This window comes from Rissa tridactyla, chromosome 2 (genome assembly GCF_028500815.1).
Source record: "Rissa tridactyla isolate bRisTri1 chromosome 2, bRisTri1.patW.cur.20221130, whole genome shotgun sequence".
NCBI classification, from domain to species: Eukaryota; Metazoa; Chordata; class Aves; order Charadriiformes; family Laridae; genus Rissa; species Rissa tridactyla.
The window spans coordinates 128,789,359-128,801,948 of record NC_071467.1 but is presented as its reverse complement, the minus strand read 5'-3'; the positions used below and the strand labels follow the sequence as shown (position 1 = coordinate 128,801,948).

General features: G+C 39.6%; 1 protein-coding gene across 2 annotated transcripts in view; it reads right to left on the bottom strand.

Annotated features, from left to right (window-relative positions):
- Window positions 1-885: 885 nt before the first annotated feature.
- The window catches only part of TBC1D5 (TBC1 domain family member 5), a 320,822-nt gene continuing 309,117 nt past the window's right edge, over window positions 886-12,590 (bottom strand). For both annotated transcript variants that reach the window (XM_054193612.1, XM_054193613.1), the window contains exons 21-23: window positions 11,604-11,683; window positions 10,693-10,869; window positions 886-4,814 (exon numbers count right to left, since the gene is read on the bottom strand). In XM_054193612.1, the coding sequence (XP_054049587.1) occupies window positions 4,521-4,814; window positions 10,693-10,869; window positions 11,604-11,683 (551 nt within the window). In that variant the 3' untranslated portion in view covers window positions 886-4,520. The remainder of the gene's footprint in view (window positions 4,815-10,692; window positions 10,870-11,603; window positions 11,684-12,590) is intronic.

The window sequence follows — 12,590 nt, the reverse complement described above, 5'->3', positions numbered from 1 at the left end:
GTTCTTACCATTCACAGAGAGTGCAACTGCCGTGTCTTCCCTCTGCAGATGATGTATTTTAACGCCTCCTGCGTCGCAGCATCAGCTGGGCTTTTGCAAGTTAAAACAAAGATAGGTTTGCACAAACTTACCTGGTGGAGTCAAACAAGGTGGACAAGTGCTACCTGAAGCACATTTTAGAAAATACTTTTTATACTTCAGATATGCCTGGAGAGAAGCACAGCTTTTTGCATTTGGCAGCACCGTCGTTCTGTTTCTGGTATGGGTTTTTTTCTTTTTAGTTTATTTATTTAAGCTACTGCTCTTCAATTACACTTATTTCAGCAGTGCGGGACCAAATTCCTCTGATGCAACACTACTGCTAACAGCTGAGTTATTCTTATCAGATTACACCTAGCTCGCTGTTTGAAAGAGCAAAAGCTGGTGAAATAATGAGTATATAATTATTATCATCCTAATTTTGACAGCGTCTGCGATCGCAGCAAACTATGCTACAAGCTCTGTACAAACTCAGCAAAAAAAAGATGGTTCCTGTCCTAAAGAATCTGTGGGTTGAGAGAGTCTCATGCCGCATCCCTTCCGGCTCATCGTCTGTTTCTAGGGTTATGCACTTCGCCTCTTGCAGGATCCTCTCACATATCTAAAACCTCCCTCACCATTTTAGTGGTTAAATACATTGCGAGCAGCAGGCAAACAGGTTGCCTGTGTGCATGTTTCGGGTTGCTGATTCTCTGATGACCTTCTTTCATGCTCTTTTGATCTCTAAATTTAGCTAGCTACTGAAGTGGGAGGCTAGCAGATTCGGTGACACAGGAAACACTAATGCAGAGACTGACTGTATATAACCACTCTTAAAAGAACAGCACAGATTATGAGACAGTGTAATTACTATTCCGTAGCCAAATGAAGTTTATTTTATGAAATTGCACCTTTAATAAGTCTAATAAATCATTACAGACATTCACTCAAGACCAACACATGCAGCACAAAATCGAAAGTATTATCTAAGGGCTGACACCCAGAACTTGGAAATCCGTTCACGTTAGGATTGCTGTGTCCGTATTTGAACAGATGACATTGTAACTGCCAGGCACAGGTACACCTTAAACCTGAAATTTAATCTTTTAAATAGCTGCCTCAGTGCCACCTAATGAGGAGAAGATACTGGAGAATCACAGGAAACATTTAAGAATGTGAAATAAAGTACAGAGATTCAGAAAAATCCTGTACAGATACTGGGACTGGGACCGAGACACAATGGTGTAACTACACCATGTTTCATGAAATTGCAGAAAAGTTATACTGTGTTTAATTTTGGTTTGTTATTTTCAGATACAATAAATATGATAAAATAGGAAATGTTCCGTGTTGTTTGAATGAGAGAAATGACAAGCAGTTTTATTCCCTGGATCATATATATATGAAATTTGATTAAAATGTTAATAATCTTTGTGCTTATATAGATAATGGGATAGTTTTTATTAAAGTTTTTAATCACCCTTGTTCTCAGAAATCATACTTCCAGTATTCTAGTCAAAAAGCTTTCCCTTCTTTTTGAGAAAACAGCACAAGCACAGCCCAGAAAATCCGTTAATTCTTTCTTTAATAAAGCGGGCTAGATGTTCTTCCAGAGTAAAGATACAAAGTTCCACGACTAAATGAATACCCAGTCAAAATACGATACTGCCTTTCTGTAGTACATACAACTGACATGACATGCAAGAGACTTTGAAGAGTCATAAATTACAGATGTGAGATAAGACTACAACAGTCTCAGATACATATCTTAATCCCATATTAGTTTTCATCAGTAATTTGCAATGCATATAATTTTTTTATCTGATTATTGTTATCCATGAACATTAGGAGCAGGTCATCTTCGGGGAAAAAGAATAATCTTGTATTTTAAATGACAATTTCTTTCTCAGTATATTCTTAACATAAGGCAAGACAGGGTGATGACTTGACGTTTTGTTTAACATACAAGTTTCTGATTTAATGAACATACAAGATTTTAACTATCTCTGCACTATGATGAAGTATCAGAGACAACACATTTGAGATGTGGAAGGACACGGTATAACCAAAGCAAATTAATTTACTGGAATTTCCTCTGATGTTATTTGTATAATCATCTCTCTGCTTCTGAAGATTTTTATCATATCCCACGGCACGATAGGCATTCAGCTCATCGGTATTCACTGACTAGTGAAAACTTGCTAGAAACTCCCAAAATCTTTATATACTTTTAGCACTGTTTTAAAATATGCAATATTAAAGAGACAACTAACTTACAAAAATAAAAGAACTGTACAAATCACACTCTTCCATTGGCAATGAGACTGCTCAAGAAAATAGCAATGTGATCCCTGAAACAACCAACCAGAACAGAAATCAAAAGACTGATCCTTAAAAAAATAAAAAAAAGAAGTAAAAACATTTTCTCCTGCCAAAGTACTGGAATCTTTGGAGGCTTACGTATCACAGGATATAAAATTTTTCTCTTTGTCCCCAGAATATTTCTTTCCTCTTTCCATAGGTACTTCTTGAACAGATTCCCCTTTGTTGGTGGTGTGGCACAAGCCTTGCTGAATGTGTTAAGGCTAGAAAAGCTTGAAAGACCTAAATAAGTCAACAGTCACCTAATCCCCTGGCGTTCATGCAAACTCAGGGAAATCAAATAAACCTGAAAACAGGCATGCATGCTGAATTCCAAAGTGATTTTCTATGAAGCTTAAAATTAAACCAAAATAAACACCTCCCTGAAATGTTACGCATTTAAGATCTTTCAGCTGAACAGTCATCCGACTGTTTGGATCACTCTGTCGCAGAGAGGTGTGATGCTATGCCTGCTCGTAACATTCTAGCGTTTTATCATTTTACAAGGCACGAACAATCTCAGAAGAACTACAGGGCGGCTTTTGAACATGTAACGATATGGCAGCTACCATGTAATTACATGACAATTATCTCTTCAATTCAGTCACTGACACAGACCTTGTAAAATCTAAGACCAGCAAACTACATGGCACCTCATCTTTGGAATACGGTACTTAACTCCATTTACAATTACAGACTAAGCAGCAAATAACTACCATTTCTTAACTCCATACAAACACAAGCTTTGCCATGCAATTATGAAGTTGTTGCATGGTATAATGTATCTTAAAAGTAAATAATGCAATTTTTCTTTTGCTGCTGTTATAGAGTGACTTTCTAGCATTCCTTCCTCAAGCTAGCTCTTGTAGGTCCTGCAAGAGCAGGGATCCGCTCACCACTGGTTTCTTCTTGTGAATTCCAACAGAATTTAAAGGGATCAGAGAGTACAAAAAAGTCTCCCCTTATTTACTTGAAAAAACTGTTATTAGATGTACTATGTACTTGATGGGAAAGAAATACACTTTTCCACAGAAGAACAAGTTCTAGAGTTATTTAGTACCTTTCTGTTGGTTAACGCTGCTGCACCATTACATTTTTCTTGACTAGAAATGCGGAAATTGTATAGGAATATATGTAAACAGAGTCTACAGAAGATAATAGTAATGAGACATAAAGTGCTTTTAATTACGAACATTTCATTTCACTTTGCACCCTTCCCTGGTAAGTTATCATACTCAAGCTAGTTTTAGTTCAACTGGCTCAGGTCTACACTATGAAATACTGTCATTTCCCTTGCACCTACTGTTTTAACCGTGGTAGTCTCAGTAAAATAAAAAATAATTCATGCCAGGGGGAGTAAAAATTGACAGATATAAAGAGGGAAAGAGGTGAACTGGGAACTCTCAAAGGGAAAAAAGGTAGGCAAAGGGAAATAAGGCTCCGTTGTATAGGTCCCCGTTCTCAAGGAATTTGTCACACATTCTCCTGTAAGACAGCGCTGAGGAACAGCTACACAAACCTCTGCCTTGAACACACCTCAGGCTACTGCCGGATGAAAACGGAGAAACTAGGATTCCTTAACTGAGAACAAGCTTACTGCCAGGATGATGCTTTTAATCTTTCTGATATACATTCCTCACTTCTCTAATCACTGTCTCTGAAGAAACAGTACCCTTTCCTACTCAGAAAACCCAGTTGAGCATATTTTGCAAAAGGACGACACTAAATCTAGCTTGTCTTTGCTGCTTCAGGTCTGATGCCAAGTATCTACACATTTCCTAATCCATTATGGTACCTAGCACATACTATTCTATATTTTGGGAAAGCAACAGTTCTATAGTAACAAAGCTCCTAAGTAAGATAACTCTATAACTAAGAATAACTGTATATTAGAACTGGTTTTTACTGGGTTTTTATTTAAGGCAGTTATTAAAAGTTGGCTATTATTTTTGAAAAGTTGCAAATTTGTGGGTTTTGGGTTTTTTTTTAATTATTATTTTTAATTTAGGCTTTTGGCAGCTGAAATGGGTTACCTTTATCTGTTTTCTGTCCTAATCCAAAGAACTATCCAGCCTGTAGAATCATAGGAATTTGAGCTGAGTTGTAACCATTGACCTCCCAACCTCTCCCAACCTGTTTGTTTAGATGTCCAGTGGGCTGACAATAGCAAAGTCAGAATCTTTGCTATTATTACTGCTGTCATCATCAGGGCTGGAGCTCAGGTTGCTGGAGGAGGCTGAAATGGAGCCCATCAGTGGGTCAGAGAATATCAAAGAAGAACGAGATGGAGCTTCTGGCTTCACCGCTGCCTCCTTGTGTGCCTGAAGGGACTGCGTTGGCTCCGGGACAGCACTTCTGCTTCCTTCCTCTTCTTTGGAAACCATAATATAGTCATCAGCACTCTTGCTCTCATTAGTGCTCGACTCAGTTGTGGTCTGTGAGACAACGGCACAGAAAGGACTTAAAGTTAGTACCAGTTCTACCACTGAGGTTCATCATGCACGTTGGTGATATAGGAATGGGAAAAAAGGAATAATCATTATCCAAAAGTAGTAATGTCCAAATCAAGAAGTGAAAAGTAAAGTGGGTACTATATTTGGATGAAATAATTTATTTGTTATTTACAAAAGCATAAAACCTAACATGCTAAAAATACATTATTTGGTATAGCAGTCATACATGTTTCATCATCATTATGCACCTGTGCAGTGGTCACAGCAGCCAGGCATCCAACACACATTACAGTTGTGAAGACCGTCAGTAATTATATTCTCACTGCTGTTAGTTTTCTGTAGTAATTAATGAAGCAGTGTTGAGGAATTTTTTTGCTGGTTTGTATGGACAATGGCATTTTGGAGCTTGCCAGAAGAATGGTTTGATATAAATTTTCCTAGTAAAACCCTGATCTGTGGAATCCGAGCTGTACATAGACCTGGTTTAGTGTGCACCAGTTCAAGTTCGGCAGATCAGGGCTCCCAGGGCTTCTAGGCTTAGTGTCGACTATTTTCTAACTCTACAAGAAAACAAGGTCCAGGAATCCCGCTTCTGTCTGGTTAGACCTTGGGAAATGTGTGCTCCTGAGCGCTCAGGTAGTGGATCAAGACTACATGTCAGTATACCAGAAAACTCTATGAACCGGCAATCTCATATTCCAATTAGCCATATTCAGGAGAAATCCAGCTTTTCAACAGTCAGAGCTATATGTAATTAGAAGGGAAGACTGCCATATACAGCAGAGTGGGATTTCTCACTTGTTGACAACTGGCAGCCTATTAGCTTGGTTGCAACCCAACTGGGCAACACTGTTTTTTTCTGCAAGAGATGCATTCAACTCCTATCTAGCGCTACGTTCCTCTGACAAGAACGTGACTGCTTTCTTAGTTGCTGTCACACAAATTTTTTCAGCGTAATAATGCAACCTGCCAAGCAGCCTGTGGCGACAAGCATCCTGAAGTGGTGTGATATTGAAACCAATATATTTGATTACATTAATGTGAGACTGAGAGAAAGGAGAAGTAGAAGGGCAGCTGGGGAAATGTGTATGTCGACATGTGTGTCAACTACAAGCCCTTCAGCTGTGACTCTTTCACCAAACAAAAAAGTGTAAATTCACTTTGGGGTAAAAGAGAGACTGTAGGTATCAGAGAAAAAAAGAAGGCAGTAACAAAAAAGAACAACGGGAAGAATCTGAATGAGATAAAAGTTAGACCCTCAGCACAGTATATAAAATTGGAGCATGGAGGTCATCACAAGCATCAGCAAGCCACAACTTGGAGTTACGGTATCTATGGCCTCCAGCAAAACTTATTTTGCTGAATTTATTATTACAGCTGAAAACAATTTTCCATTGCTCTGATTACTGCTTATAGAGCAGAACTCTCTTGAAAGGGAACTGTAGAGTAGCTCAGGGAGCAAAACCCACCAGTGATTAAGAATGACTGTAATGTGAAATGAGGGAGCTGGAAGTCTTTGGGTGTTATTTAAGTAGTTCCAAATTGTTAAAAGTCACAACAAGATAAACATCAGCTGAATGTGAAAATATGTTCAAGTACAGAATTGTGTCCTGTTTCCTTCCAAAATGTATGTGAACGAGGATTCAAATATCTCTCCTTTACAGTAAATGTTTAAAACATTCTTATTTATAATTTATAATCTTTTGTGTGTTATCGAGATAGCACCTAGGTATAATAATATATTATCTAGTATGATAATATATAGTATTCTGTTTTGAAATTAACCCATTTTAATACTATCTCATTCAAATGGAAATACCTTAAGTCCAGAGCATTGGTCCCACTTTTACAGGCCCCAGTGTAACACAGTTGTCAAACTGATAGAAATTTACATCTATTATTTTTTGATACTAATTCATTTTTCTCAGATGACTTAATAAAATTCATACCAAAACAGGCAGATTGCTTTTAGAAATACCAACAACTATCCTGTGCTGAGTGCTATCAGAATTGATCTCAGTCCTCCCGATCCGCGCAGAACCAGGGTAGTTCAAATGTCAACAGCTTCAAGCACTTTCCACGAAGTTAAAAGCAAACAGACCTATCCTACAAGGAGGGATACTTCACTCTTTAAGCCCTTCTGAGCTGAGACACCATTTGTTATTAATTAGCCTTCTGCTTTCATCTGGTCTGTCTGAAATGCTGTCTTCGTGAGCTGTCAGTCAGCCGGCTGCCAGCTCCAGGGGGCCGAGGACACCGGCAGCGCACAACCGTGGCTCTGCCCCACTAACGCATTTGTAGTTGCCTGATTTTGTAGGCACCCAGTGCAGCCACAAGACAGGGCCAGGTGAGGCTTTTTTTGGGAGCTCTAAACGCCATGTTCAAAATTTCAACACTTTCTGCCCCCGCCCTGGACAACAGAAATAGACGGTCCTTTAAACAACCACCGTTGCATAATTCACCTGCCTTCTCTTCACACTCCTATTTAAAAGCTCTCAGGGAATGCAGTACAGACTCATTTTGCAGAATTATACGATTTATTATTCCAAGCTATCAAGATCATGCTATTTCAGTCCTCGCAGCCCTCACATCCAAGATGTCTCCACCTTGTTTAGGGCGACACAGACGTTACCTAGTGACACACTCACCCAGCGAGATCAGTATTTTCCCCTCTGGTACACCCAAGGATGCTAACGGGGTGTCTTCCTTTTGGCAGTGAGCCCCAGCAAGGGCCCTCTGTCATAAACAATTCGTGCTGGTGTTGCAATTTCCCAAATTCTGCTTCCAAAAATGGGCTCTTGCACAGTTAAAAAAGGCATCCTGCCCTTTAATAAAGGGAAAGTAAAGGAAACTACTCACCCCAGTTTCTTGTCATTACGTGTTGTGCTTTGCAACGCTACTTTTCATTCTACCCACACTTTTTGGTTCAGTTAAAGAGACCCATAGGTCACTGAAACATCAGAGAAGCAGCAAAGCATAGACATTGACTCTCAAGTGCTATAAAAGGGCCTCCCGTAAATGTTTGCCTATCCCTGGCATACACTGGTATTTCGGTACTGATAGTTCCAGAGGTAAAATACCTCCTCCCTTCTTCTTCTGCCTGTTTCTGTTTCAGGAAACTCATGCTGACGTGAACCATGCTTTCTCCCATCTGCTGCCACTACCGAATAAATGAAAAACGACAGAATTATACTTCCAGTAGCTTTGAAAGTTAACAACCTTACGCCCGTTGCCATATGGCTTCTCCAAACATTTTTTTCCCGATGAATATCGGCTACTAGAACCAGGCTTATTTCAATTGCCTTCATACTGTGAATGAGTTAAAACTAACTGTAAGGATACAATTCAAGAAAGCTTAGAAGAACAGCAGCTCATTTTGCCTCCTTCTTTGAACAGACATAAAGGCAAGATAATGTGTTAATTATCATTCATTATTTAGCAACAGAAGCCTTCTGTTTGTCAACGGCACGCTGCTACCAAAGCCAAACATTCCAAAAATGCTCTACTTTTTTGAGCCTTTATCTTATTTTTTTTTTTTGCATTTTTAATTTTGCAGCTTTCCTTTCCAAAGAAGGGCTGTATCCTTATCCTCACTTTCCAGAAAGGGATTTTGAGGCAAAAAAGAGGAAGAGAACTTTTAAAAAAAGTAAAGATGATAAATAATTTATACTTATATAACAACCAAGCACAAAAGACCAGATTTTAATCTCAATTACATGATAGCTACACCTGTAACTTTTCCAGCTGTCCTAGAAATATCCCTATAATTCCACCAGAGAAGCATCTCTACAGTATAAGTCACATCAAACACAATTATATGCACTACCAAAGTCACAGAAAATGTAAATAGAGTAAAATTTATTTAGCAAGAAATGCATTATATGGTCTAGAAGTGGTTGGAATTTTTAATCCCTCTGCAGCTCTCAGTCAGTACTCCCGGCTTGACCCAGGGCATCAGTGCAGCCCATTTTCTTCAGCAGAGCTAAAAGCCTGGGCTGTGGCCCAGTTTGGGCCAACAATTGACCCCATCAATTAACAGTCGAATGTCACAGCCCACTAAATTCAGCAATTTTATTTTCCCCTGTTTTATTAAAGGGGGTCCAAAGCTCTCCTCTTTTTGTTTGATTTTAGACACCGTGATTAAAGACGACGGGCTTGGAAACAGCACAGACCATCAACATACTGGACTGTCATTTCTAACCGCAATCTTTTATTTTTCTTTGTTGTGGGGGCTGCTGCTCATTATCATAACCAGAACTTCCAGAAGATAAGAGGAGAGGAGGCTAATCCAGATGAATGTCCTGCATCTCCAAATGTAGACCATGCAGTGCTGAAGCCTCGTTAACGCTACGCAGGAGCTCAGCTTGTACAACATCTACTCAAGGTTGCTCGTAGCTGGCTTACCAGCAGCCTCATGGAGTACACGGAAATTGTGGGATACCTCTCAGCTCCTGTGGCTGGATGTACACTCATTATACATCATTCTGCAAATTTCCACTGGAAAGAAACCTGCGCAGAGCAGATTCCACCTGCTTCACTCCCAATGCTGACAATGTGACGCCCCAGCGCCTCTGCTTGCTGACACACGGTTTACACCAGCATCTGCGTAAGGGCTTCTCCAGCATGAGTAGGGCCTGCACACGCTCTACAGCACATTGTTATCTTATACAGCAGTCTACCTTCCAGTTTCTATAATAAATCTAAGTAAAAATCACCAAAAAAGTATTATTTGCCATTTTGGCAAGAAAGTAAAAGGTACTTTGTAGAAAATGCTAGGAGATAGAGGGCAAAAATAGGTCATTCTAGGAACACTTCAATGTGCTACATCACTTTAACCTATGGCTTTATTATGGCAAAAATGTAATGACAACAGCTAAACAAGCAATGAAAGCTTTCTAGCAAAGCTTTGCTCTTTGAACCGGCCATTACTAAGCAAAAAAAAAATAAAAAAAATCTCAGTATTGCTTCTAATACTGAAATAAAATTAAAACATGATTTTTAACATAGAGCGTTCTAACTCAGGGGGATTGTGTGTAATAAATCAAAACAACCCTGTGTCGTTATTTGAAAACGAAGAAATATTTCCTCTAGTTGCTAAGTAAACTTGTCAAGTGTGAACTGATTGGAGACTCAGTTAGGCTCTGAGGTGACAGTACTGCCCCTGGATTTACGAGTGTATCAGTATCAGGGCGGCAGACTTAACTTTAGAAGTCCAATATTGAAAATTATGTAGAAATGTGCCTATACAAAAATACTGGTTTTAAGATCACATTTGAGTCAGAGTGAGTCTTAGACAGAAAGGGACCTTTTAACGCAAAAGGAAAATACCCCTTTCTGTTTGCGAATTTGTCCTGTGACTGCAGGCTTTGTATGTTTACTGATTCAAGGAGAAAGTCAATACAATGGAGTAGAAGGTAAAAGCAACCTCTTCACTCTTTCCTTTTTGGCACTGGCCATGGATACACTGCAGTGCAGATAATCAGCCCTTACATAATGGGATTCTAGAGGACAAGGACAATGAGAATATTCATATCGGAACATTTGATATGGGAACATTTACTTCCAGTTTTTACATCTTTTTGTAGGAAACTGATCTGTGATCTGGTGATTCAACAAACTGAAAGAACAACCCCCCCAAACACCGCATAACACTTCAATTTAAATATCTGTGTGTAGAGCGTAAGGCTACAATAAAAATAATTGATGGGAATAGGACAGTAGTTAGAGAGAGACTTTTAACCATGGCTCCATACGCATCAGCAATGCTGTTCCCAGGTGATGTCTGGACACGCTAAAGGAAGTCTTCAAAACGTATCAGACTAATTCCACCAATGACCCGTTTGAGATATTTTTGTCTTACCTGTTGTCCTGAGATGAACTGTTGCTTTGTCATAACAGGTCCCTTTAGGACATCACCCGTCCCCTTGTTCTGACTGTTGGAACAGTAATGATCATCGGCTATCGTGATTTGCTCATTTTCTTCAGCTTCCAGCTGGCTCTGGTTGAAACGCAGAGAACCTTTCAGGATATCTTTAATCTGTTGTTGAATGGGAGGGGAAAGAATCTAGATTAATAATTTGGAGGAATTCTAAATTTTCTAAAGCTTCGGGCAGCATGCTTTCATACACCATTTCCACAAAATATTTGCTTTGAAGAGACAGGAAGGAAGTCAATATTCATACCTGTATTGGTTAAAGATATAAATATCAGTGAAATGTGGTTCTATCAGGGTCTAGAAATGAATTATCCAAGAAATCCAAAGAGAATGAAACTATTAAGATTATCCCCTGCCTTGTTACAGGTTTAACATATGTCACGTTGTTCCTCATAAAAATGAGGGAGCAGAGGACAGTATAATCAGAGTTACAGATGCTCAGCAGCATTCTCATTTTATGTATGTAGTATTTTTTCTTTTAATTCAATGACATTCAAGTGCCATCACATTTAAGTAACAGGGACATAGGCATGATTATTGCCTAGCGTGTACATTTTGCATTAAGAAAAACGATGGTGTGGCTTAAGTCCAGAACTTGGTGTCGCACTGCCGCAGTTCTGGTTCAAGGCATCCAGAACTTTTCAGGGAACAAGTACCATGCAAGTCATTTGAACTCTTTATAGCTGAGTTTTAAATTTTTAAATAAAAATATGCTGCAATGCTTGATGCATTGGTATTAGTAAAAGAGCTACAAGACCAAAAAACAGCAGTATACAAAAAGAAAGGATTAATAGCACCGAAGGATACAAGAAGGTTAAGTTGAGCAATAATTATACCTGTTTCAAACCAGCCAAGGAAACCAGAATTTCATCTTCTTTTTCCAAATGTTCTTGTAATATGACTTCCTGAATATTTCCTGCAACATCAAAAGAGAAAAGTTAAGAGAGAAAATTCCCTAAATAATCTCTCATGAGCTGCTGACTTATGCTCTCAAAACAAAATCCTGTGACCTGCAAACACAATTTCGCACACAGACCTAGAGGCTGACAATCATATTAGCTGTGGAGGTGAGGCCAGCCCAAGCTTTGCACTGCTGCCAGGTGGCCTCCAGCAATACTGTGCTGCTGCGGGACTTCTACTGCCCTGGTGTACCAATGGACTCAGGCTACTACTGGCCCCTAGAAGAAACCATCGGCCTCTGTGGCTGACGGAGTTACATACATCTTTGAACCTGCAAAGGCTTTGGAAAGCACTCAAGAACATTTACAGGAATCTGCTGCAGCTCACAGAAAGAGTTAGGGTAGGAGGGAAGCCATCTTCATCTTGATCCCATGGCCACTGCAGGTAATAGAAAGCTCTTCTTTACAAAAAGACTGGAAGTTTCATTCCCTTTCCAGTACCTTCTTTTAGGTAAAAGACACAGAGCTGAGAAAACCTTATCGGACAGAAAGAGCAGTGCAGTTGTGTCACTGCTGAAGACTCCCGCCTTCTATACCTATAGCGTTGTCCTCCAAGGATGCATTTCAATACGCTGGTATATGGTGTTGGCAGAAGTCTGGGCCGGAGGCTGGCAAACACATCAGAGCTGGAGCTGTGGTGGTCTTCCCTGTGTCAGGGAAATCCCAGGCAATGCTCCGAAAGCTCTGCAGACTCTTTAAGCTACGTCAGGTCCTTCTCCAGCCTCCTAGCTCCTCCTTTCCTCCTCAGTTCTTTAAGAAAATAGCAATGATTCATAGTGCCAGATTTACGGAATGAGATTGGATCTGTCAACTGAAAATGACAGGATACTCTTTTGTGCCACTCCTGTCCTACATACACTGAGC